At 41.6% G+C, this 26942-nt stretch overlaps 1 protein-coding gene across 1 annotated transcript in view; it reads left to right on the forward strand.

Moving 5' to 3' along the window:
* The window catches only part of MSR1 (macrophage scavenger receptor 1), a 42183-nt gene extending 16240 nt beyond the window's left edge, over positions 1-25943 (forward strand). Inside the window, exons 5-10 of the mRNA XM_040334672.1 lie at positions 1118-1304; positions 14249-14311; positions 16856-16906; positions 17353-17466; positions 20081-20263; positions 25561-25943. Of these exons, the coding sequence (XP_040190606.1) occupies positions 1118-1304; positions 14249-14311; positions 16856-16906; positions 17353-17466; positions 20081-20263; positions 25561-25694 (732 nt within the window). The 3' untranslated portion in view covers positions 25695-25943. The remainder of the gene's footprint in view (positions 1-1117; positions 1305-14248; positions 14312-16855; positions 16907-17352; positions 17467-20080; positions 20264-25560) is intronic.
* Positions 25944-26942: the final 999 nt, after the last annotated feature.

The following is a 26942-nucleotide window of genomic DNA, read 5'->3' on the forward strand; positions in this document are numbered from 1 at the left end:
ATATAGCCTACTATAATATTCACCGAAAGCCTTCAAGATCTCTTCAGGTTCCTTTACCCTCTTTCCTTCAGGTGTTTCTATTTCTGCTATAGTTGTAGTTTGATGTTTTTGCTGCGCCAATCTCGCCAAAAATCTCCCACTTTTATCACCTTGCTCAAAGATATTTTGTCTCTTTCTTTGTAATTCCAACCTTGTTATTTCCTCCATGTGTAATTGTAATTCTCGTTGTGTAGACATCATTACATCAAAATTAGAATTGCTTGAGTCTTGGCTATATTTTTCCTTGGTACTCTCTACTTGTATTTGTACCTTAACCTTTTGTTTCTGCAGAAGCGCATTGCGGACGGTATTGCCACGGTTTCCCATTGTTTTAAATGGGAAGGAACGGTGAAGGAGCGCTATACTTACCGCTCCTCTCACCGCTCTAAAGATGCTGCTTGCAGGAGATTTTTTTCTCTCCTGCCAGAGCCCTCCGGCTTTCACATTGAGGTTGCTGGGCAGGAGTTTTTCAGGCGGTATAGCAGCGCTATTTTTAGCGCTGTACCGCCTGAAAAACTCCTCAGTGTGAAAGGGGTCTAAGCAGGAGAACACACTGTGGTCAGTTTTCTAGCTATGCTGGGAACTCAGCCTGCTCTCCTCCAATGATTAGACTTGTCCTGACACCCCCCGCACAGACAATTTACTGGGGAGATTAGTGTACTGCTGCTTCTCCTCCCATTAGCTTTTATACAGAGGGAAGGTACTCACTTATAAAAAAAGGCTGAAAAATGTATTTACAATGTTTTTATATCTATACTAAAATGTTTTGCCTTTTATTTCTGTTTTAAACTGATTTTTTTTTTTTTTTTTTATAAGATGAGGGTTTACAATCACATTAACATTATTTTGTTATACTAACATCCAACTTCAGTCAAAGTGTTATCTTTTTAAATGGGGGGGGGGGTAGATTAAATCTTTGTGGGGAAGGTTTTCACCCACTTACTGACCCTTTGAAAAAATGGGTGAGAAATGGGTAAAACTTGTAACTTGTATCACCACTACAAAGAAACAAAACAAATAAAAAAAAACACAACTTTAAAAACAACTTTTAAAATTGCTTTATCAATTTTTCCTAAAGGAAATTGGTCAACAGTATACATACTTTCAGAATGCATCATCAGATATCAACGTGGTAAAACAGCAGTATATGACAATGCAACAAGAAATGAAAGAGGAAGTGAAAACACTGAATCAGATTACCAATGATCTTCAGTTAAAAGACTGGGAGCATTCTCTTACACTGAAAAACCTAACAATAATTCAAGGTAAATACATTTTTAAGTTTAATTTATTTACAGCACTGTCCACTGTGTAAAAAAAAAAAAAAACTCCTCAGATCACCTACAGTTGTACACTATTAGGGCTAGGCGTTATTTAAAGTGTATATCAACCCAAGAATAAATTGTATATATAACAATGTTTCAGTCCTTACATGCTATGGTTGCATTAGTCATTTTATATCAATTATTTCTCCTTTCTTTCCCCCTGGTGATCCTGGCAGTAGCCCACTACCTGTCCTAGGGTGGCAATGCTTAGCTACTGTATGATATCTATGGAGGAGTATCATTGTCACTCTAGGACAGGAAGTGTTTTCTGTATTGCACTGAGAAAACTGGGCAGGCAGGATGACATTAGTAACTGATAAAAGTCAGCTGAGGCTGAGAGCATAGAAAGTTATCAGCTCACTTGATTTTTAGCAAGATAAACAGGTATCTTTTGCAGTTTTTGAACAGATACAACACACTTATTTCAATTGTATATTTAATAAACCAAAAGGGAACACGTAAGAGAAGTTACTCGTTAAGGTTTATACACACTTTAAAGAATTGGTTAGGCTCCATGCACAGTTAAAAAAAAAACAGTTCCCTTGGTAGAAAAAAAAGCTCATATAGAGCCTTTTTGTACAGAGTTTAGACGAGTTTAGGAGAGTTTTGCGTTTTTTCTGCCAGAAAGCTCCAATCAGAAACACAAACCAGACGTTTTTTTTTCCTGACTCTAAACGTTGAGCTTAAAATATGCCTGTACTCGTCCTAATGGACACATAGGATAGCATTGAGCTGCTTCTACAGGCAAAACGCAAAACTCCAGTAGAAGAAGCAATTTATAAGTGTAGCGCCCCCTTACTTTCAGTATGGGCACTACGCTAAAGTTAGTGGGGAATGGGAGAGTTATTTTGCTCCCATTCACAATTTGCTAAATTCTGGTCTGCTGTCATTCCTGAACTGTCCTGTAGGTCAGTCTGCGCTCCAGGGGTGCCGATCCCACCCCTGGGTGACAGTTGGCGCTAGAGGGGTTCTGGCAGAGCCACTTTTCCCCAGCAGCCAATTACAGGAGTTTTTCCTCGCGGGACATGCTGGGGGGGGTAGAGTATATGTGTGGCAGATGCCATTTTGTGTGGTTCTTCGCGGGTTCCAGGTGCGGCACCCACCTTCAGGGTGTGCGCATCCAACGGACCCCGGCGATGGCCTACCAGGCCGGGGTCGTACTCTACGCGGAGTTCCATTTTGCTGAATGGGGCCCCAGTGACTTGCTGGGTCCCCAGCTCTATTGAAGAGATCCCAGGCTGGATGCCGTTCGATGGGGGGTCGGCTTGAGGAGAACCCGGAGGCAGGTTGTCCAACAGGGCTTGAAAGAACCATCGGGGATCTGGTGACCGGGATATTGACAGGTACACTTCAACTGTCACCTGGTGACCCTTACTTAACCTACTGGGAGGATTTGCTCAATTTGTTCAACTCATTTAAGTACTAGGCCTGTGGCAGAGGTCCCTAGAGCCCGGTCTGTGGCAGAGGCCTGTTCCTCCCACCAACCTAAAGTGACACTTCGGCTGCCAGGCTTGTGGCAGAAGTCTGTCCGGGGGCACTTCACCCACTCTGGCTAGAGTGGCGATGAACTGTAACTACTACTTCTGTGCTGTTGAGAGCAGGATTTCTCCTTTCATATCCAGGCCTGATACCACTAAGTTCTTTATCGTTTCATCAACCTTTTCGCTCTACCTCATGTTGATGTTGGCCATGTTGGGCCTGGAAATAAAGCATTTGAAAACCTTCATTTATTGACTGGACATTATCTCACTACTCTACTCATCATCTACACCCCTAGACAACACTGAGAGGTACCTTATTATGCCGATCACAACAACAACCAGTGGCTCCTGAGGGGGTAGCGCTACATAAGCCAGTGTGAATGGAGCCTTAAAGTGGAGCAAAAGTCCCACAATAAAAAAACTACAATAAGTTAGAGTTTACTGGAAAAGGAGACATGCAATGTTTACTGTCTACAGCCCTGACTTATTCCTGCCATTTGTAAGATGAAGAGCACAGACCTGGGTGGTGTGAATAACATAACAGTTTGCTTTTGAAGGAGTTGTATGATCAGTAGCTAACCAATGGCTACAGAGGAACAGTGGTGATGGCAGTGGTGGGTGGCAGTGTGGCGACTAGTCACTACTGAAGCACAGCATAAGGTAAGTATGGTAAAATGTGTAAGTATACTTTGAGCAGTGCCAGTTAGGCTGCATTCCCACTATAGCATTTTGAATCTCGGGCAGATTTTCCACGGATCTGCCTATGATTTGACAGCGCCGAGGTGTGAATGACAAAACGCGGGACTCACATTTGAGATGGCATTCATTTAAATGACACCTCCAATAGCGGTGCTGGTCTGCCGCAATTTTCGCGCGATAAAACGTGCTGCAATCACGGTAAACCCGTATCGCGGGATGCATGTCGCCCAAAAATAGTTCAGGAGCTATATTTGGGTGATATGCATCCCGTGATATGTGTGGCCTCAATTGCAGCCCAATTTATAACGTGACAATTGCTGCAGACCCGCACCACGATTTGAGGTGTCATTCAAATGAATGGCATCTCGAATGCAAGTCCAGCATTTTGTCATTCACCCCTTGGTGCTGTCAAATCCTCTGCAAATCTGCCCGCAGGCTTAGAGAAATATTGGGGCCCTAGGCAAAAATCGAATCAGGGTGTTCTTAGCTGGAATATTGCAGGCTCTCTGGCAGGACGCTTTTCATAGCATACAACATACTCTGCTTCTTTTTCGCCTTTCTAATGTAAATAACCTAACCGGTAAACAGATGTTTTGATTTAATGAAATACTATGCTGTATCTTAATATTATTTGGAATACTACACTATAGGAGCTTTATTTAATGAGAGAGGATAGGAGAGAATGAGGAGTGATTAGAGGAAAACAGAAGTGGTGAAAATTTTGCGAAGGAACAAATATACAATGCACAGGATGAATTAAAAAGCATGCGAGTCTAGAAGGTGGAGGGATTAATGAAGAAACAAAAGGAATGCAAAGTGTTTATTTACTGAAGAGTTTAAAGCAATTAAAATTGATTGTTACTGAATGCTACTTGCATATATTTTCTCTTTATTATTTGCAAATTTTTTGTAGAGAAGATGGTGGATCCCTAAACTTTTAAAACAAAAATTCAGTTTATTGTCTGTCACACTGCTTGGAGGATTAAGGCCTCGTACACACGATCAATCCAAACCGATGAAAACGGACTGAAGTTCAGTTTCATCGGTTCACCGATGAAGCAGACTGATGGTCTGATGTGCCTACACACCATCAGTTCAAAAACCGATCAATTCCAACACGGGGACGTAAAACACAACGACGTGCTGAAAAAAATGAAGTTCAATGCTTCCAAGCATGTGTCGACTTGATTCTGAGCATGCCCGGGTTTGGAACCGATGCTTTTACGTACTAACCATCGGTTTTGACCTATCGATCAGGCGTCCATCGGTCCAATTTTAAAGCAAGTTCTCTGTTTCTGGACCTGAAGGACTACAGACCGATGGGGCGTACACATGGTCGGTTTGGACCGATGAAACTAAACTTCAGTCCGTTTTCATCGGTTTGGACTGATCGTGTGTACGAGGCCTAACTGTTGTCAGTGACAGTAAAATAATGCCATGCATTGATGATCAGTGGGGCTAATAAATGTTTTTGCGTCAGTGTTCAATGGAAGTAAAACATGCCTCTATGTCAGTGGTCCAAGAAAGTAAAAAATGCCTATACATCAGTGGGAGAAAAACATGCTCCAGCATCAGTGGGAGTAAGAAATACCCCAGTGTTAGTGGTCAGTGGGAATAAAAAAAAGCCCCAATGTCGGTGGTCAGTGGGAGTAATAAATGCCTTAGTGCCAGTGATCGGTGGGAGTAGAAAATATTCTTGTGTCAATGGGAGTAAAAAAAAATTCTGGTCTTCCTTGTGTCAGTGGTGGGAATGGTGCCATATGACAGTGGGTAATGGTGCCCTATCATTGGTGTTCAATGGCTGGGACTATACTGTACAGGTACCATCTGGAAGGAGATTTCTCTACCCAATAATTCCATTTACATTGCTAAGTACTATAACACTTTACATTCCAGCTACCGGAACCTGCCACTGCCTCTCTGCACACAGTGTCTCCCTATGTCCAGCTTGCAATGAGAAAAGCCTTCTCATTGCAAATGCTCATCTACAGCAACTAACCTCCTCACAGTCCATAGTTTGGGGACAAATGCTTTTAATGAAAGTAACCATAAAAAGTGCAATATTTTTGGGGGTAAAAAGTGGAAAGAAACATTTGAGAGGAAAATCTGTTTCTGGACTTATTGGGCCAGATCCACAAAAACCTGACGTAACTTAAAAAATCCAATTTAAGTTACACTGCCTTAAAGTTTCTACCTAAGTGCCTGATCCACAAAGCACTTATCTAGAAATTTCAGGCTGTGTAACTAAAATTCCGCCGGCGCAAGGCGTTCCTATTCAAATGGGGCGAGTCCCATTTAAATGAGGCGCGCTCCCGCGCCGGCCGTACTGTGCATGCGCGAAGTTACGTTACGCCGAGTTTTTGAGGATCGCGACGGCTTAAAGTTGCGTCGGGGAAAAAAAAATGACAGCGGCATGCATTCCTGAGGGAGAACTCCATGCCAATTTTCAAAGAAAAAAACAGCATGGGTTCCCCCCCCAGGAGCATACCAGGCCCTTAGGTCTGGCATGGGTTGTAAGGAGACCCCCCCACGCCGAAAAATTGACGTAGGGGGTCCCCCTACAATCCATACCAGACCCGTATCCAAAGCACGCTACCCGGCCGGCCAGGAAAGGAGTGGGGACGAGCGAGCGCCCCCCCCCTCCTGAGCCGTGCCAGGCCGCGTGCCCTCAACATGGGGGGGTTGGGTGCTCTGGGGCAGGGGGGCGCACTGCGGGCCCCCCCCACCCCAGAGCACCCTGTCCCCATGTTGATGAGGACAGGACCTCTTCCCGACAACCCTTGCCATTGGTTGTCGGGGTCTGCGGGCGGAGGCTTATCGGAATCTGGGAGTCCCCTTTAATAAGGGGGCCCCCAGATACCGGCCCCCCACCCTAAGTGAATGGATATGGGGTACATCGTACCCCTATCCATTCACCTGGAGGCAAAAAGTAAAAGTTAATAAACACACAACACAAGGCTTTTTAAAATATTTTATTATTCTGCTCCGGACGCCCCCCCTGTCTTCGTTATTAGCTCTTTTACCAGGGGGGGCTTCTTCTTCCACTCTCCGGGGGTCTTCCGCTCTCCGGGGGTCTTCCGCTCTCCGGGGGGGCTTCTCCGGACTCCGGGGGGGCTTCTCCGGACTCCGGGGGGGCTTCTCCGGACTCCGGGGGGCTTCTTCCATCTTCTCCCCTCTTCCGCTCTTGACTCGGCGAACCCCGGTTCTTGTGCAGCTCTCCGGTGCCTTCTCCTTCAGCGCTGGCTGCCTGCTATGTTTGTGTGTTAGCTCGATTTCAAACAGGCAGCCGGCGCGGTCTTCTGTGACGTCAGGGTCTTCTGTTCTTCTCCCCTCTTCCGATGTTGACTCGTCGCCTGTTGTCGCTGTAATGATGGAAGCGCGCCTTGCATCACATTTATATAGGCATCACCGTCCCATCATGCTCCGGTAGGTACCCACGTGGTGGGTGCACGTGGGTAGGCACCCACCACGTGGGTACCTACCGGAGCATGATGGGACGGTGATGCCTATATAAATGTGATGCAAGGCGCGCTTCCATCATTACAGCGACAACAGGCGACGAGTCAACATCGGAAGAACAGAAGACCAGAAGACCCTGGCGTCACAGAAGACCGCGCCGGCTGCCTGTTTGAAATCGAGCTAACACACAAACATAGCAGGCAGCCAGCGCTGAAGAAGAAGGCACCGGACAGCTGCACAAGAACCGGGGTTCGCCGAGTCAAGAGCGGAAGAGGGGAGAAGATGGAAGAAGCCCCCCGGAGTCCGGAGAAGCCCCCCCGGAGTCCGGAGAAGCCCCCCCGGAGAGCGGAAGACCCCCGGAGAGCGGAAGACCCCCGGAGAGTGGAAGAAGAAGCCCCCCCTGGTAAAAGAGCTAATAACGAAGACAGGGGGGGCGTCCGGAGCAGAATAATAAAATATTTTAAAAAGCCTTGTGTTGTGTGTTTATTAACTTTTACTTTTTGCCTCCAGGTGAATGGATAGGGGTACGATGTACCCCATATCCATTCACTTAGGGTGGGGGGCCGGTATCTGGGGGCCCCCTTATTAAAGGGGACTCCCAGATTCCGATAAGCCCCCGCCCGCATACCCCGACAACCAATGGCAAGGGTTGTCGGGAAGAGGTCCTGTCCTCATCAACATGGGGACAGGGTGCTCTGGGGTGGGGGGGCCCGCAGTGCGCCCCCCTGCCCCAGAGCACCCAACCCCCCCATGTTGAGGGCATGCGGCCTGGCACGGCTCAGGAGGGGGGGGGCGCTCGCTCGTCCCCACTCCCTTCCTGGCTGGCTGGGTAGCGTGCTTTGGATACGGGTCTGGTATGGATTGTAGGGGACCCCCTACGTCGATTTTTCGGCGTAGGGGGGGTCCCCTTACAACCCATACCAGACCTAAGGGCCTGGTATGCTCCTGGGGGGGAACCCATGCCGGTTTTGTTTTTTACAAATTGACGTGGAGTTCTCCCTCGGGAAAGCATACCAAATGCCGTCGCTGGAATGGGCCTTTACAAGGTGTAACTAACTTTACACTTTGTAAAACGAGCCCTAATTTTACACTTGCAAAATAACACTTACGGCGCAAAAAGGAAGCTAGAAAGCTTTGTGGATCGCCTTAAGTGCTAATTTGCATACTAGCAACGGCATTTCGACTCTAAATGCCCCCAGCGGCGGATGCGGTACTGCATCCTAAGATTCGGCAGTGTAATTCAATTACACATGCCGGATCTTCTGTCTAACTTTGGAAAAAGCCTTTTGAGGATCGTTTCCAAAGTTACACACAGACTGAACAGCAGTTAAGTCGGAGTATCTCTTTTGAGGATAACCCCCATTGTACTTATCAACATTTCCATCACATTTGCACTGAGAGGTATAATAATAATAATAATAATAATAATAATAATAATAATAATAATAATAATAATAATTTGTTGTAATAATAACTGGATTTTACACACATCACATTATGTACACACAAACATCTAGGGCTAGATTCACATAGATTTCGGCGGATGTATCGTATCTCAGGTACACTACGCCGCTGTAAGTTAGAGCAGCAGGTCCTGTATTCACAAAGAAGTTGCGCTCTAACTTACGGCGGCGTAGTGTAACTGGGCCGGTGTAAGCCCGCCTAATTCAAAATAGGCTGGTTGGGGGCGTGTTCTATGCAAAATACTATTGACCCCACGTATTTGACGTTTCTAACGAACAGCGCATGCGCCGTCCGTGGACGTATCCCAGTGCGCATGCTCCAAATTACGCCGCAAAGACTCATTGGTTTCGACGTGAACGTAACTTACGCCCAGTCCCATTCACGGACGACGTACGCAAACGACGTAAAACTTGAAAAATTTGACGCGGTTCCTACGTCCATACTTAACATTGGCTGCGCCATCTTTTTAGTGGTTTATCTTTACGCCTGAAAACGCCTTACGTAAACGGCGTATCTTTACTGCGATGGCCAGTCGTACGTTCGTGAATAGGCGTATCTAGCTGATTTACATATTCTAGGCGTAAATCAGCGTACACGCCCCTAGCGGCCAGCGTAAATATGCAGTTAAGATACGACGGTGTAGGAGACTTACGCCGGTCGTATCTTAGCAATATTTAAGCGTATCTCAGTTTGAGAATACGCTTAAATATACGACGGCGGGGATTCAGACTTACAACGTCGTATCTACTGAATCTGGCCCCTACTGTTTATAATTTTCACCACCACACAAACATGCACATAATCGGTACATTACCACACAGCACTGCATTATATACATAAAGCTGCATTTACATGGGTGTTTAGCAATGGTGCAAATCCCAGCAATAGGAATCTATTGGTTCATGCAGCTGGTCTGTGATCAGATAGCCCACATGCAATGATAGGCTATTGGCGGGCACAGCTAACTGTGACAGGTCACACAGCCAGCGATTAGCTGCGGTGTTTATAGCTGGATGCACTTCAGTTAATTGCTGGCTGTGCGAACATCAACAAAAAGCTATGGCTGCTGACAGCCTGTCATTGCAGTGTATAGGATGGAAAGGCTGCACCTATCCGTTCCCAGCTGTGAAACCCAATAGCAGTAATCAATCATCTGTGCGAATGAAACCTAAATACTGTATACATACAATCTGCACAATACACACAATTTGCAATGCATACATAAACATTCACACAATCTGCACATTACACACAAATGCATGATTTTAACATTACAAACATACACACAGCACTGCATTATATTCATAAACAATCACAGAATGTACACATTACACACATACACACAAAATCTGCACATTACACATAAACTCATTATTCAAATATTACAAACATACTGTACAAACAGCACTGCACTATATTCATAAACATACACACAAATATACCTGTACCATATGTACAATCAGAAGCCAGCCCCCACTTTAGTCCCAGCATACTTCAGTAAAGTTCTACTTGATATGTAGTATCTAGTTTCTGTCTTCCTGCAGAGAAAAGAAGATGAGCAGCTCCTGGGGACCGTCAGGATTTGCAGGACCCAATCAACTGCCCACCCCAACTGTTGGCCCTGACTGTTAATACTAGCAGAATATGTAAAGGGTCTAGCCCACTGTGAGAACTTTAATTCTGCTTTACTATATCTTTCTAGTAGAGTTACTTTATGTTTCTAATTAATTTATTGCTTTCCAATTTCAGAACATCCTTTCTATGAACGGATACCAAAATGATTTTGGTAAATTTGCTCTGCCTCATTTAACACAGGAAAGCATCTTATTTGTTTCCTTGCATAGAGGTTCCAGATTGGCATTGTATGCTGTTCTTTAGTCTGTAATATATAAGTTGGTATCTCTCTACTAGATATACCCACATAAAGGTCTTCCTCTCTGCCTCCCTTGCTGGAGTTGATGGCACTTGAATCCCCCCAAAGCAATCTCACAAAACGGGTGTTTAGTGGCCGTTTAATCTCCCCCCATCCACATACAGACCTTGAATCACAGCCTTCCGTCTGCTGCCTTTCTCTTCCCTGGTCCTGTAAGGGCAACAACCCTCCTTCTTCCACTCCCTTAATTGTCAAAGAAAGGGGTAGGCTGTAAAATGTAAACAGTAGTTTACATTTGTGTTTGCTCTGATAGCCAATTCTGGTTCAGTGCCTTTAGTCTATGAATTCCATTGCCTGATGTTATTATAGGTGTTGTGCGCACACTGGGAATACACACCAACAGTAAGCACAAGGACATTTTTAAACTTCCACTTACAATAACTGCTCTCCATAGCAGACACTTGGTAAATGGCCGGGGGGGGGGGGGGGGGGTTAAAAACCACTGGTATTTTTTACTATATAAGATAACCATAAGATGTCTGTACAGCATCCAGGGCCTACATAAAAACATTACCGGTAACATGCAGCTGCCATTTACAACCATCCATACATATTAGACAATGGAGCTGTATGGAGCTACGTGCATGTTGTTGTGTAAAGCACCAGCATGTGAGCGGATGTATGCCTTATATGTAGATAGTGCTTTACTCAACCCCTGATGCATACCTTTGCACAGCTGTGTCTACAAATTTATGACTATTGGTGGCTGTCCGGACCAGCTTTGGGTCCTGGAAAAATATATTTGTAGGCTCTGGATGTTGTACAACCCCTTTACAGTCATATTCATAAGTAATAGTAAAAAAGACCAAAAAGTTTAAAATTCTCTCAATTTTAATTATGAAACTCCCACCAGTTTTAGCAGGTGTCGGTTTGTCATGCTTCTTTTAGGACTCATTCACTCCAAGTGCATTGATCTGGATTATGTAACACAAGGGAGCTAATAGAAAGTGTGTTCTCCATGTGCTCTGTTTACTACAAGTGCATTAATGTGCACTGCAAAAGAAAAAAACATAATTTGCACAATCTATGTGTTCCATGTCAAACACTCTTTATGTCATGATTCAAACAGTAAACACTGTGATGTGCTAAACCCAAACACATAGCAGAGCACGTGCACAACAAATACCAATGGGCAAGAGTTACGGTGCACTGGTGTAAACAGGTCCTTCTTACCCATGACAAGACTGACAAAGCAAAGTAACTTAAAGTAGAGAGGGGGATCACTTGAGCAATTAACTGATGGGCTTGGAAAATCCCTATTTTATCCCCCAGGAGTGCTAAGCCAGGTTCATTCAAGAGCAGCTAACTTTTGTTTGCTCTCCATGATCACTGTTAGGATCCATCCTAAATTGTCACTCTGAGAGCAATGGGAGGTCTCTCAGAGGTAAACACCTGCAGTGTTTACACCAGCGATTGGTCATCACAGCAATGACAAGGCACAAAGTCACTCTGATTGACTCTATGCCTTTTGCCTGTGACCTGCACTGTCTAATGACAGCGGGATCAAAGATATTGTAAGAGTGCCTGGCTCGCACATTGTTTCTGTACTAAATAACTATTTTAAACATGGTAGAAAAATAGTAGGTTGGAAGGTGCATTGCCTGTTTTTAGCTCCCAAGTATAAACATTGAACCTCATTTGGCAAGTAGCTAAAAGTCAATACTGCTTCCATTGCATTCCACTTCATTGCAAACACATTATTAATTCCAAACCATAATAACTGTGGCAGGGTGACCCTGTGCCACTGTTTAATATTGTGGTTTACACCAGATTTTGTAAGAAGCAAGCACACTTATGGAACAGGTATGTGTTGGCTTCATATGAGAGCCACAGTAGGAGCTCAGAGCCCCACCCTCCAAAGTGTGTGAAGGGAGCGGTGAGAGGTGCTTGTATACACTGTACTGTCCAGGACAGGACGGATCAAGGTGCGAGCCTGAGAGAGACTCTATGAGAAACAAAGCAACAGGAAGCTGCCAGGTAAGAAGCAGAGCTGAGGTATAGCATCTGTGCATGAACACTGGGATGTGTTTGATGGTCAGAAGGACCGAACGGTATTAATAGTCAGTTGGGCCAAAAGATATTACTCGTAACAGTAAAGTTGAGAGCCAGGAGGCTGAATGTTATGCTTGGTTCGTATTTATGACGAGAACCCCCCTGCGTGAACTTTTGACTTTCTTTTAAATAGAAGTGGGCAGGAAAGCTCTGAAAACTACTTCTGGCGTGGAGTAAACTCACTGTTTTGGCACTACCACTGAGCTACAAAACCCTAACTTGTCACATTATGTACAAGAGTAGTGTACCAAAACTCAAACTTGGGGTACAGCACTTAATAATCCCGGGCTAGTAAGAAACATTTTAAACCAACAGATCTTAACTTATACATTGAGATCCATGCCAAAAACTTTCCCAGAAGCCAATTTTCCCAGAAGTCAAAATTACATCTATAGCCATCCTATATTTCACATTTTTATTTACGTACCCATATAAAGAATGTAGATTTGTATTTAACAAGTATCTTTTATAAATCCATGCTGGCTATAAGTTTTTATTTTATTTCCCATTACATACTTTTTTATATGGTCCTTTACTAACCACTGCAAGGTCCTTCTGACAATAGAACTTTCCTGGTTTATGTTTATTAGATGAAGGCATTGATCCCCTTTTGAATATAAGTACCACATTTGTTTTACTCCAATCCCTTGGCCCCCAGTCAGTCATTAAAAAGCATCTACAAATTAGGAACAATGGCTTTGAAATAACTGAGCTCAGCTTTTTAAGGATTTATGGATGTAAGCTATCTAGCCCAGGTGCTTTTTTCATGTTTATTTTGCCTAATCAATTCAGGACCATTTAAAATGTGAAGTTTTTGTCTATGGATTGCACAAAACATTATTTTGCAAGAAAATATTGCCAAACATCTTTTGTCTATGGATTGCACAAACATTATTTTAAAAGAAAATATCACCAAACAAAAACAGTTCATCCCAAAAAAATGATACATTGATTACTTTATTATGCTAAAATGTAATTCCCTGATAACTATTCCCTAATATCTATATATCTAGCTATAGATATATCTATATATATATATATCTAGATATCTAGATATATATGTAGACATATCTATCTCTCTCTCTCTCTCTCTCTCTCTCTCTCTCTCTCTCTCTCTCTCTCTCTCTCTCTCTCTATATATATATATATATATATATATATATATATATATATATATATATATATATATATATATATATATATATATGTGTGTGTTTTGTAAAGACATATATATTTATATGTATACTAGTCATATTTGTTTAATTCTTTGACCAGGTAATGTTAACCCAAAGTTTCTACTAATAAGAAATGAATACAAAAAACATAATTTGTACCACATACCTATAAAGAGATAGAATTTATGAATAAGAAACAAAAAAAAATCCTGGGGTTTTTCAATGGATTCTTTGTATCTAACATCCTATCGGACAAGGATATTTCCTTACATAAATACCTAAAGATTCAGAAAGTTTCCCATTAACTGGCTTACAGAGGTAATAAATTAGTTATCACCCAAGTGGTCAATTCTGATTCCCGGAATTTTTATGAAAAAGGGACATTCACTTAAAACTCTTATGTGACCTTCCCCTGTCAGGTGATGTTAATCAGAAAGCCTGGTCAGAAACTACTAGGACCTTCTTGCATACCTGCTGGATAGGTTCATAAAAAAGTATTTGATCTAACTTGTTATCAGTTGTTATTTGATATCTGTACTTGAATATGAAGCATTTTCAACAGTAATACCAATTTATTTCAACTATCCCTTGTTATTCAAACTGCTGAAATTTATATTCTAGGTCCTCCTGGTCAAAAAGGAGAAAAGGGTGACAATGGCTTAGCAGGAATAATTGGAAGACCAGGTACATTTTTATGTGATGTTTTTGGAATGTTTAATTTGAATACTTTAGCACAATTGGGAATTTTAAAGAAGGTTTTGCCTGTATTGCATTAGTTACTAAAAGCTCCAGGGGCCAGCTTAAAGCACACCTGTCTAGACAGAATCGTAGGAGCTGTCTTCTTTTGATTTCCTTCTGATAACATTTGTTGCCTGTGTCTGGATTCATAGGGCCAGATTCACAAAAGGGATACGACGGCGTTTCTCCTGATACGCCGTCGTATCCCTGTTTCTATCTATGCGACTGATTCATAGAATCAGTTACGCATAGATATCCCTAAGATCCGACAGGTGTAATAGTTTTACACTGTCGGATCTTAGGATGCAGTACCGCGGCCGCCGCTGGGGGGAGTTTGCGTCGTAAACCAGCGTCGGGTATGCAAATTAGGAGTTACGGCGGATCCCAGACGGAATTTCACGTTCGCTACGTCGCCGCTAGTCTAGTTTCCCGTCGCAAAGTTAGTCGTCGTTTTAGGTGCCCTAACTTTAGTCAGCAAACGTATTGCTGTCTAAAGTATGGCGGTCGTTCCCGCGTCGAAATTTAAAATTTAACGTCGTTTGCGTAACACGTCCGGGAATACGGAAGTACGCTACGTGCGTCGCCGTTCGAAAAAATTACGTCACGGCGCGCAAAGCACGGCGGGAGTTAGGAAACGGAGCATGCGTAGTAGGCCCGGCGTGGGAGCGCGCATAATTTAAATGGCACACGCCCATTTGAATTGGCCCGCCTTGCGCCGGAGGCCGCGGGCGTAGTTTTCATCGCAAGTGCTTTGTGAATCAGGCACTTGCGATGAAAACTTGCGGCAGTGTAACGTATCTACGATATGTTACGCCGCCGCGATTCTACGTGAATCTGGCCCAGAGTACCTTGGAGTCACTGGTCTGGAATATACAGTATATGCAGCAAATAAGGCCCTGTTCACACTGGCATTAGAAACAGGTATTTGAGCCATGTTTTTGCAGCTTCCTGAATTGGCTTCAATCGGACAATGTGGACAGTGAACAAAGCTGTTCACATTTGAAAAACATGTAGCATTACTTTGCGTTTCCGTGTGGCAAAAATAGGCTACATGTTGAGTGTGGAAGGAGTTGAAGCTTGTCGATTCCTTCTACTGTTGTCATTACAACAAGGTGCTTCCACAACTTTCACACCTTCTTTTCTGTTCTTGGACAATTAAAAGGTTTGTAAAGGTAAAACATTTTTTCCCTAAATAGCTTCCTTTAACTTAGTGCAGTCCTCCTTCACTTACCTCATCCTTCCATTTTGCTTTTAAATGTCCTTATTTCTTCTGAGAAATACTCACTTTCTGTTCTTCTGTCTGTAACTACACCCAGTAATGCAAGGCTGTCTCCCTGGTGTGTCCTGACACTCCTGCTTGCCCCCTCCCCCTCAAGAGGCTTTTCTTCACACCAGGGAGAAAGCCTCGGATTACGGTGTGTAGTTACAGACAGAATAACAGGAAGTGAGGATTTCTCAGAAGTAATAAGGACATTTAAAAGCAAAATGGAAGGATGAGGTAAGTGAAGGAGGACTGCACTAAGGTAAAGGAAGCTATTTAAGGGGAAAAATAATTACAACCCCTTTAACATTTGCCTTGACATATTCCTTTGTGTTTGTATTAATGGGTCTATGCTACCTGTGTAGCTATAAATGCTAGTCTGTAGTTTCTGACACTCATTAGAACTGAAGGAGTGGCTTGTGTATGTGACAAAATGTCTTTAACATTACAGAACAAGTCCATTTGAATGTGATTAACTACTACTGCATTTTTTTTTTTTTACTTTCTTGTAGCATGCAGATTTGGAGGCACGGGGGCTGTTCATTTTAAGAAAACATGTGTGTACCCAGCCTGGTACATAAAGATTACTATTACAAGAATTTACAGGACTGTGACATGTATTGACAAGCATCTTAGTTCAGGAAGTGGATGCTGCCCATGGATGGTGGCTGACCAAAGATGGTGCCATCCTTCTGGGTAGCAAGTAAGTTGCAGGCATTGTCAGGGAGAGTAAAATCTTTGAAAAATAATACATTGCTACAAATGTTAAAATAACATACTGTATTACTTATGCATGCACATAAAATAAAACAGCCTTGTTTGAGGATAGGTTAACTTTAAAACATTGGTGTTGATTTGCTAAAGAAATAATAATTTTTACTTTGCAAGGGAATTTGTTTACATTGCTCAGTGAATGAGCTCTGCTGACTTCAGCCATTCAATCATGTGCAGGCAAGTATCATGATTTTCACACAAAGCTAAGTTAAAGCGGATGTGCCATGAAAAAAATAAATAAAAGCCAGCAGCTACAAATACTGCAGCTGCTGACTTTTAATACTGTATTAGGACACTTACCTGTCCTGGAGTCCAGCGCCGTCCGCAGCAGAGGACGAGCGATCGCTCGTCACTCTGCTGCTCCCCCCGCCATCCACTTAGTAAACCAACCCATCGATCTCTATTTTTACTTAATATTTTAACTTGGGAATATGCTTATTTTAATGTTTTTCCAGGACCCACAGGACCAAAAGGACCGCAAGGTTATCCAGGACGGGGAACTAAAGGTAGAATTTGTAATGTTATGTTACAGAATGGTTTAGGGAGAAAGTGAAAAAGAGAACAAGAGAAACAGAGAAAAAGAGAGAGAGAGAAAAAAAGATAGAAAAGGGGAGAAAAAAAGAAAGAAAGAGTAAAAAGAGAAAGAGAAAAAGAGAGAAAGAAAAGGAGAGAGAAAAATAGAGAAAGAGAGAGAAAAAGAGGGAAAGAAAAAGAGAGAGAGAAAGAGAAAACGGGAAAGAGAGAGAAAAAATAAAGAGGGAGAGAAAGGGAGAGAAAGAAAGAGAGAAAGAAAGAAAGAGAAATAAAGAATTACATCTTTGCAACACATTTAATACTTTACCAACTAATGGTATTGCCTGGGACTGAGCTTGTGTTCCTATACCACTGTCAATTAAGTAAACATCACCTCAATTAATCAATAAAATTATTAAAACTCTAAAATTTCTAAAAGGTGACTCAGGTGCCAAAGGTGAAAAGGGACAAAAGGGAGAAAAAGGAGAAAAAGGAGAAAAAGGAGAAGGAAATTCTATGACTGTGGCCCTCACAACTCCTTCTACTAAATCAGGTTTGTGAAATTCTAAAACATGTCAAGTCAATTTTTTCTTCCACCATTTAACTAAAGCAATATGAAGCTAAGAATTTCAGAACAGTGTTGGATGTAAAAGTATACGAACTGGAATACAGACCATATTTTCAGTTCTCTTTTCTACTGCACTCAGACTCACCACCATAAAGATACAGTACGTGTGACCACAATATGGAGAAACTAAGACAATTGCTGAATTATTTAGTATGTGTAAAATTGATAAGCAAAATGCAGTAATCCACAGCAACAATAATGTAGTGTACTCTGCCTAGATTCTAGATCACAGGACTTTGCTAAAAACGCATCACTAACGTTGCTGTTAAAATTAACTTTTGCAAAACTTTCTTAACCACCTCCGGACTGGCTCGCACCTATATATGTCGGCACTTTGAAGAGGGATACTGTTGTTATGGCAGCAGCTAGCTACTATAACCCCAGTATCCTCTTCTTCAGTGAGTGGTCAGCTTCAGACAAAAGTGGTCTCTGCAGCAGGTCTGCCGCAAGATCACTTTTATCGGCAGCAATTTTTTTTATTGAATTTTAGTGTAAGTATGAGATCTGAGGTCCTTTGGACCCTGAATCTCATATTTAAGAGGTACTATCATGCTTTTTTTTTGGATGTTTACAGTTTATTTTTATTTATTTTTAAAAGAACAATGTAAAAATAAAAAAATAAAAAGTAAAATAAACAAGCAAAAAAAAATATGCGAGTAGCGCCCGCATATGAAAACAGTGTTCAAACCACACATGTGAGGTATTACCATGATCATTAGAGTGAGAGCAATAATTCTAGCCCTAGACCTCCTATGCAACTCAAAACATGCAACCTCTAGAATTTTTTTAAACGTGGAGATTTTTAAGGGTAGAAATTTGACGCGATTCCACGAGCAGGCGCAATTTTGAAGCGTGACATGTTGGGTATCAATTTACTCAATGTAACATTATCTTTCATAATATAAAAAAATTTGGCTAACTTTACCATTGTCTTATTTTTTAATGCAAAAAAGTGTATTTTTTCCCAAAAAGTGCACTTGTAAGACTGCTGTGCAAATATGGTGTGACAGAAAGTATTGCAACTACTGCGATTTTATTCTCTGGGGTGTTAGAAAAAAAATATATATAATGTTTGTGGGTTCTAAGTAATTTTCTAGCAAAAAAAAAAAACACCAAGTCTCAGAAAGGATGTTGGTTATAACAAATTAAGTACACTATATAAATATACTGAAGGACTTCACTTCAGCTGTTTAGGTTCTTCCACAATGTGTTTTACTTTTTTGGTAATGTTAATTTCTTGGTGTTGTGGTAAAAAGAATCATTCTAAAGCCCGACTCCGGGAAGCTTGAAAGCTATCCCTTGCAGTGGGGCTGCTTTAATTGCTGCTTTAGTCAGAGAGAGTAAAAGTGCTTTTTACTTATCAGATCCACTCCCTCGCTATACTGTCCCTCAGCATCCTCACATCCAATGCAGGGCTATTGGTCTTGATTACATCAGGACCTTAGACTGTTGGAGTATAGTGGAGCGGATGCTGGGGGGACCACTCTAGCAGCATGGAGGAGCAGAGGATTGGGTAATTAAATCTACTTTAACACCACAAATATAGAAGGCGCCAACAGGTAACCAGACCCCCCCCCGTGTGTGTGTGTGTGTGTGGGGGGGGGGGGAGGGGGCAGTCTCTGTATAAATAGTTCATAAGAAGTTTATAAGAAGTCCATATAAGTATGAAGTTCATAGGACAGGAGGAAGTGATCCAACAAAAATGGGGAGATCCTAGGACATTGCGGACATCCAGCACTGACATCCCGGATTCCCCTTGCTGATAATACTTCACTCCATGTGAGTTGCCCCTAGTATTTTATTGTACCTAATAAACCTGTAAACTGTCTGCACTTAGAGGTGCTTTTTCTTCTCTCTCAAATTTACTGTAACACGTCTCTTAGACTTAAATGATCAAGTAACTCTTGCAGTGGGACGCAAATTCACTACAATGTAGAATTTCCATGTTTCTCAGAGTTGGGTTTTAAAACATAACTTTGTTTATAGTGATGGGCGAACAGTTTGGGTGTCTGCCAAAATAATGAAGAATGTGAACAAGCAAATACTGTAAACCTTTAATTACTTTAATTGTGTATTGGGTATTTAAAATAAGTTTAATATTTTCTTTGTAAATTCCAATCAAATAATTTCTATGAAAAAAATGTACCGGTACTTAGTCTGTCTACGGTACTTAAAACCTGTCCAATGCCACCAAATTACATTAAAAGGCATTATTGATTATAAATATACCGGTATATGTTTTCTATCTAAGACATCTTTTATTGCAATAAGATTCCTGAATATCTTACTTTTATCTTTTGATAAGAGCAGCCCATGGTTTAAAGTTCTTCTTTTTTTTTAATACATCTGTAAATACATTTTTAAAAAAGTAAGAAAAAAAATCTGTGTTCTTAATCTGAGTAATCAAATCATTAAATAAACAAAAGAGTCTACCATACACCAATATATTTATGTTAATAACTATCTATAGTTGTCAAAGTGGTGCACAGCATTTTAAGATATCTAAAGTTATTTTCTTATCCTCTAATTGTTACTATAGAACCCACTGTTCGCCTCATTGATGGCTCTGAGCCTCACAAAGGAAGGGTTGAGGTATTTTACAATGGACAGTGGGGCACCATATGTGATGATCACTGGGATGATAATGATGGAAAAGTGGTGTGCAAGATGCTGGGATTTTCTGGAGTTTCCAAGGTTTCTAACAAAGCATCCTTTGGTCAAGGTAACATTTCAAATCATAACATACTAATAATGTACAGGTGTTTAATCCATATTGATTAATAAGTGGTGAGTCAACTCAAAACCCAAATCTCTCTGCTGCAATAAGCAGGGAGAACTCTGGATACTACAGACTGCATACTGAGGCCTACATTTTATGAACAGGGATGCATGCAGTATCACTGCAGATTTTAATACCGAGCAGATAGTGCCCCAGATGAGCCCCTTAAAGTGTATCTAAACTAGAAAACAGAAATTTTATAAATTGCAGCTTGCCAATCATTAAAAATGGTGGCTGCTTGTGTGTTCCTTAACTTTTTTTCACCTTGTGATCTGGCCAGTAAGTCTGTTTGTTGGATATTGTGACTAGTAATGAGCCGGACTGCCTTGGTTTTGGCTAAAGCAGAGTTCAGCAAAGAAGATGCTGAACCCAAACTTCATTGAAATGAGGGGTGAGCCTTGCCCTCTACAAACGAAAAAAGTATTACAATTGCAAATGACATTAACAGTTTCTTTGTTCAAAAAGAAAAGGCACACAGATCCACAGACCTCTCCAATGGTCTGCTATGTATTCTGGGGGACCTTTGGAGTGGTGCTGTGTTTTTTTTATTTTTTAAAGACGCTGGCAATGAATGTAAATGCCGACAATTAAAATTGTATCTTTTTTTTGTAAATGTTTTTTTGATATAGCGCACCCTACAACAAGAAGCAAAACTAGTAAAAACAAAATTGTTCCTCTCACAAAATACATACTAGAGCCTTTGAGTGTGGTCTGGATTTTAGGGGGGTACCTCATGCATAAACAAAAATACAGATGTCCCCCAATAAACCTAAACCAAATTCTTAGAGTCTGCTATGGATTTGAAGGCTTGTCTCCATGCAAAAAAAATGCATGACGCCCCCCTAAATATCTATATCAGACCCTAGAATGACCATGCAGCCGCGATGGCCAAGAAAGGGGGAGTAAGTGTGCACACTCCTTCTGAACCATACTAGGCCATATGCCCTCTACATGAGGGGTGCCTCGCCAGAGGGTATTTTCCTAGCAAAGCTCCTTCTCCCCACGTTGATGAGGACAAGCGTCTAATTCCACAGCTCTGACTGGTAGTTGTGGGGATCTGCAGGTGAGGGCCTATTGGAATCTGGAAGCCTCCTTAATAGGGCCCCCCCCCCAGATACTACTCACACACGTGAATTAGCATTGGGTACCTAGTACCATATTAACTCACAGAAAAATTATGTAACCTAGTAATAAAGCCATCAAAATGTTCTGCAAATCCTTTATTAAAAATGTTTTAATCCCCCAAAAAAGTCCCCTTTTGTTAATCCACTTGCTGCATGTAGTTAATGCTATTACACGTTATAGCGTTCACAGTGGTTGTATTATTATGTAATGGAAATTGTCCTTTTGGGCCAGCTTGGCCCAGACAAACTATTTGAGTAATAGGAAAGCTGTAATTTTAGTTTAACGAGGTGCTTACACAGGACATCTTTTTTTTTTTTTCATATTTATAAAACCATTAACAAAAAAGGAAATGGAACAGTTCCAGTGACTGTATAAAAGTGATAAATTGGGTACACAAGGATCTTTTTTCTTTGTTCAACTAGTGAACTGAAATAAACAAAAGACCCAAATGCAGGAATCCTTCCCCCCTTCCCAGCTGGGACTTTGTAATCTTACAGCTGGGATTCCACTGTCAACGATTGGCTGCAGCCACTGATTAAATGTGAGGTGGGCAGGTCTGTTTAACAGGGAGGGCTATACACAAATCAAAATTTGGCTGCTCCCTGCTGAACCAGGCACATTTTGATCCATGCCTAACCAGCTTTAGTTAGAATTCAGCTTTGTTAGTCAAGTCCATCAAAATTTGCCAGTGAATCTAACATTACTCTCTCCATAGGTTGACAATTCTGTTATCTGAGGGTGTTTCCATTGTCTCTCCATAGATTGGAGTAACCCTAAGACAGGAATTATGGGCCAAATCCTCAAAAGGGATACGCAGGCGGAACTGCTGTTCAGCCTGCATATCCCTGTGCCTATCTTTGGAAACGATCCTCAGAAGCAGTTTTCCAAAGATAGGCAGAAGATCCGACATCTGTAAGAGACTTACACTGTCGGATCTTAGGATGCAGTACCGCATCCGCCGCTGGGGGGCATTTTGTGTCGAAATGCCGCCTAGCGTATGCAAATGAGGACTTACGGAGATTCACAAAGCTTTTCAGCTTTGTGTTTTCTGCATAAGTTTACGTTTGCATACGTAAAATTAGTTCTGCTTTTACAAAGTGTAAACTAGTAACACCTTGTAAAAACAGACCTTTTTTTCGATCGCCGCGATTTTTTTTAAATTTTGAATTTTTTTTACCCGACGCAACTTTATTGTCCGGTCGCAAACCACAAAGCCCGGCTTAACGTAATTTTGCGTGCTGCCCGTCGGGAAAATGACGTCACGAGCATGCGCAGTACGGCTGGCGCGGGAGCGCGCCTCATTTAAATTGTCATCGCCCCCTGCAGAAGAGGACCGCCTTGCGCCGGAGACATTTAAGTTACACGGCCTGAAATTTCTAGGTAAGTGCTTTGTGGATCGGGCACTTAGGTAGAAATTTTAAATCAATGTAACTTAAATGGGAAAAGATAAGTTAGGCAGGAATTTTGAGGATTTGGCCCAATGTTCTTGGTCTGATCACTAGATGAAAATAAATGGAAATAAGCCTAAAAAATCTAGTGCAGCTACCACATTTATAAATTTGTAAGATTTATTTTCAGATTATTACAATGCTCTGAAAGGACCAGTGTCTATAGTTTACTAGTGTAAGGTAGTATTTAGTATATTAATTTTGGAAGTGTGTATTTATATTTTTCTTCACATTTACTTGCTGACCTAGTTGTCCATGGTGGGGACATACTTTGATATTTCTATTTTATGGTAGTCCTTTAAGACTGATGCTTGGAAAAGACTAATATAAAGTCGTAGCCGTCGTAGCTTAGGGAGTAAATTAGACGTGATTCTGAGCATGCACGTGCATGCCCCGTTCGTTCGGCCCATCATTTACATGGGGTCAAGCTTGATTTAAATGGATCTCGCCCACTTCCTTCCTACTTTGAATTAGGCGGGCTTACGCCGGACAATTTACGCTACGCCGGCGCAACGTACGGAGCAAGTGCTTTGTGAATACTGTTCTTTCCTCTCTCTGTTACGTCGGTATAGTGCATATGAGATGCGCTACGCCCGTACAAAGATACGCCACTCTACGCGAATCCAGCCCATAGTTTGTGGGCTCTGTAACTTTCCAGCAGACTAAAAATAAACACTTATTTTGGTTATGTTTTTACCAAAGAAATATAACAGAATACAGTTTGGCCTGAATCTATGAATAAAGAAATTGATAAAAGAAACAAAAAACCCCAAAAAAATTTTTGTTTATTTAGCAAAAAGAAAAAAAAAACAGTTGGTGATAAATTATTACTAAAAGAAAGCTATATTTGTGTGAATTAGTTTAAAAAATAAATCATATGACCAGGCAATTGTAATTCAAAATGTGACAGCAGTAAAATTGGCCTGGGCAGGAAGGAGCTTACCTGCACTGTATTGAAGTGAGAGCTGCAATAATTTGTGTCTTTTATATCTGCCTGAAGTTCCGTTTTAAACCATTGTGTTTTGAGCATTTGAGATCTCACAAATTCATCCGCTTAATTTATTTCTGTAAAATTCCTGCATAGAGTCCTAACTGGATTGGGTGAAAGCAGATTGATGAACTCCATTTGAGCTAAAATGTTGGTATAATCAAAATGGATAGAGTGGAGAAGGATTAGAACCTCTGTAAAGTTTTGATTGCTTGATCCATTGTCACTGAGACAGTAAGTGATGGAAAATTCAAAACTTTACAATTGCCACCAGAACAATGAATATGCATAGATTTTCCTTATAGGGACAACTGTTTGGTAACACCTTTTTGTAAAAAGAGGATTTCCCCTCACTTTTTAGAGATTTATTAGAGTAGCTGCTAAGCCAACACTATTTAGTCACCAATTTGGTTTCGGCCTGCTGATTATAAATGAGGTTGATGTATAGTCACGGTATCATTTTTACCTCTTATCATCAAGCTGCCTGTGTTAGATTGAAATACTGTGAAAACACTGTGAAAAGCACTATGGGCCTGATCCACAAAAGGGATACGCCGGCGTATCTACTGATACGCCGTCGTATCCCTGTTTCTATCTATGGAACTGATCCACAGAATCAGTTTCTCATAGATAGACAGAAGATCCGACATGTGTAAGGGACTTACACTGTCGGATCTTAGGATGCAGTACCGCAGTCGCCGCTGGGGGCATTTCTCGTCGAAATCCAGCGTCGGGTATGCAAATTAGCACTTACGGAGATCCACGTTTTTTCTCCGTAAGTATTAGTTTGCCGTCGCAAAATTAGGGCTGCTTTTACAAAGTGTAAACTGTTTACACCTTGTAAAAGTATACCCTTCTATCCTGTGTCGCTGTCATTTTTTTTTAAAAAAAAAAAAATTTCCCGCCGCAACTCTTTTTTTTTTTTTATACGCCCGTCGCGATTCTCAAAACTCGGCGCAACGTAAATCCGCGCAAAGCACGTCGGGAAAATAACGTCGGGAGCATGCGCAGTACGTCCGGCGCGGGTGCGCGCCTAATTTAAATGGGACTCGCCCCATTAGATTAGGCACGCCTTGCGCCGGACGGATTTAAGTTACACCGCTGAAAATTTCTAGGTAAGTGCTTTGTGGATCAGGCACTTAGGTAGAGATTTTGCGGCGGTGTAACTTAAATGACAAAAGTTAAGTTACGGCCGGTTTTTGTGGATCAGGCCCTATATTCTCTCTCTCTCAGAATTAGATTGCTAATACTGGGCAATGCAAAGGAATCTTACTATCTCACACTGGCCCTACCACTTCCAATTCTTGCCTTGATGGGATTTAGAGAATGCTAGACAGATTCAGGTACTCATACTAGCTGTATTTAAAATAAAAATTTCAAATTGTCCCGTTTGTCTGAATTTCATGTACAAGGTGGAAGCCTTCTTTTACTTTGAATTTAGTTCAGATTGGTTGTTGCAATTTTACTTCTGTATGTGATCTTTTGAGAAGATTTAGCAGGGGGTTATAATTTATACCACGGTATCCAAAATTAGAAAATAAACAAAAAAAAAAAAAAACATTTAGGCTGGAATTCAATTTTAAGTGAAGATCTACTTTAATTGAAAACACAATATATTGGCTGCTAAAGTTTAGGCTTCTCTACAATATTTTATTTTGTAACAATGGTTTTATTTGTAGGGAAGTTCAGAATATGGATGGATGATGTTAGATGCACTGGATATGAAAGTTCCATTGCAAAATGTAACTTCAGAGGCTGGGGAATCACAGATTGCACACATGCTGAAGATGCTGGAGTGGAATGCATTAAATAAAGTACATCATATTATATTTGTTGTATAATTTTGTAACCCAGAATAACTAAATATAAACAAGTTACTCTTTTTCTTTCATCCAGAATATAAAAGAAAAATCATAATCACAGCACAACATTTTATGCTGACATATTAATTTGCATTAAAAATAAACAATAATCAAAAATATATGGACAAATTACAATTTGCATATTATTATTATTGTTGTTGGAATCCATAATAAAAAGGCAAGCAGCTTGTTAATGTGTATATTCCCCTTAATATTTTTATTTTCTATGTGTGTGTTTGCATATGTGTATCCTATAAGTCATAGTCTATATCATTTTCATGTGTTTATTTTGAAGTACCTGGTTGCTCCTGCCAGTCACCTTTCTTAATTTTTCTCAGAAAAGGGAAGCAGAGAAACTTGTCTGTGCTTGCGTGGTCAGTTTTCATCTTTTGGCTAGCCATTTTTAGGTTGAGGGGCGCCAGACCCTGCCCTTACATTTTGACCCATCCCACTTATCATAAGCCCCACCCCTTATAAAATCCACCCACTCCGTCCCCTGTATTTCACTTGCTTCCACCCATAGGGGCTGATTTACCAAGCCTTTGCTCCATGATTCATGGAGCAAAGGCTGGAGCAACAGCCGTTTTGGCATTTACTAAAGGAATGCGCTGCCAAAGCAGCACAATTCCTTATTTACTATAATGCCGAGTGCACCCAGGAGGGGGCGCATAGTGCGCCCCTATGGAATTGGCCGACGGCATTTAGAAATTTAAATTGAAAGTGTTTGGGAGTGAGTTTATTGGGGGGGGGATGTGGGATGATGTGGGGAAGTGTAGTGACATGTGTTTGTTTAACGTTTACGTGCCAAATTGTGTTGTGAAAGTGACTATTGTGAAAACGAGTGGCTGAGCCCGCTAGTACATTTAAGCCTGCGGGAGGTTTATTTGTGTACTGCGCATGCGCGAGCCCTAAATACGGACAATCACGCACGCCGGTTCACTACATCGGCAAAATATTAGTAAATATCAAGCTGCGTAGCTGCCTTTGCGTGGCTTGAAGCGGCGCACGTGAATGCCTGAATCGTTTGTAGCCTACGCTGATCATGAAGGGGAACTCTGCGCCAAATAAAATAAAAAAAAATGGCGTGGGTTCCCCTTCAGGAGCATACCAACCCCTTAGGTTTGATATGGATTGTAAGGGGGAACACCTACGCCAAAAAAACGGTGTGGGGGTTCCCCCAAGATCCATACCAAACCCTT

This window comes from Rana temporaria, chromosome 1 (assembly GCF_905171775.1).
Source record: "Rana temporaria chromosome 1, aRanTem1.1, whole genome shotgun sequence".
Lineage (NCBI taxonomy): Eukaryota > Metazoa > Chordata > Amphibia > Anura > Ranidae > Rana > Rana temporaria.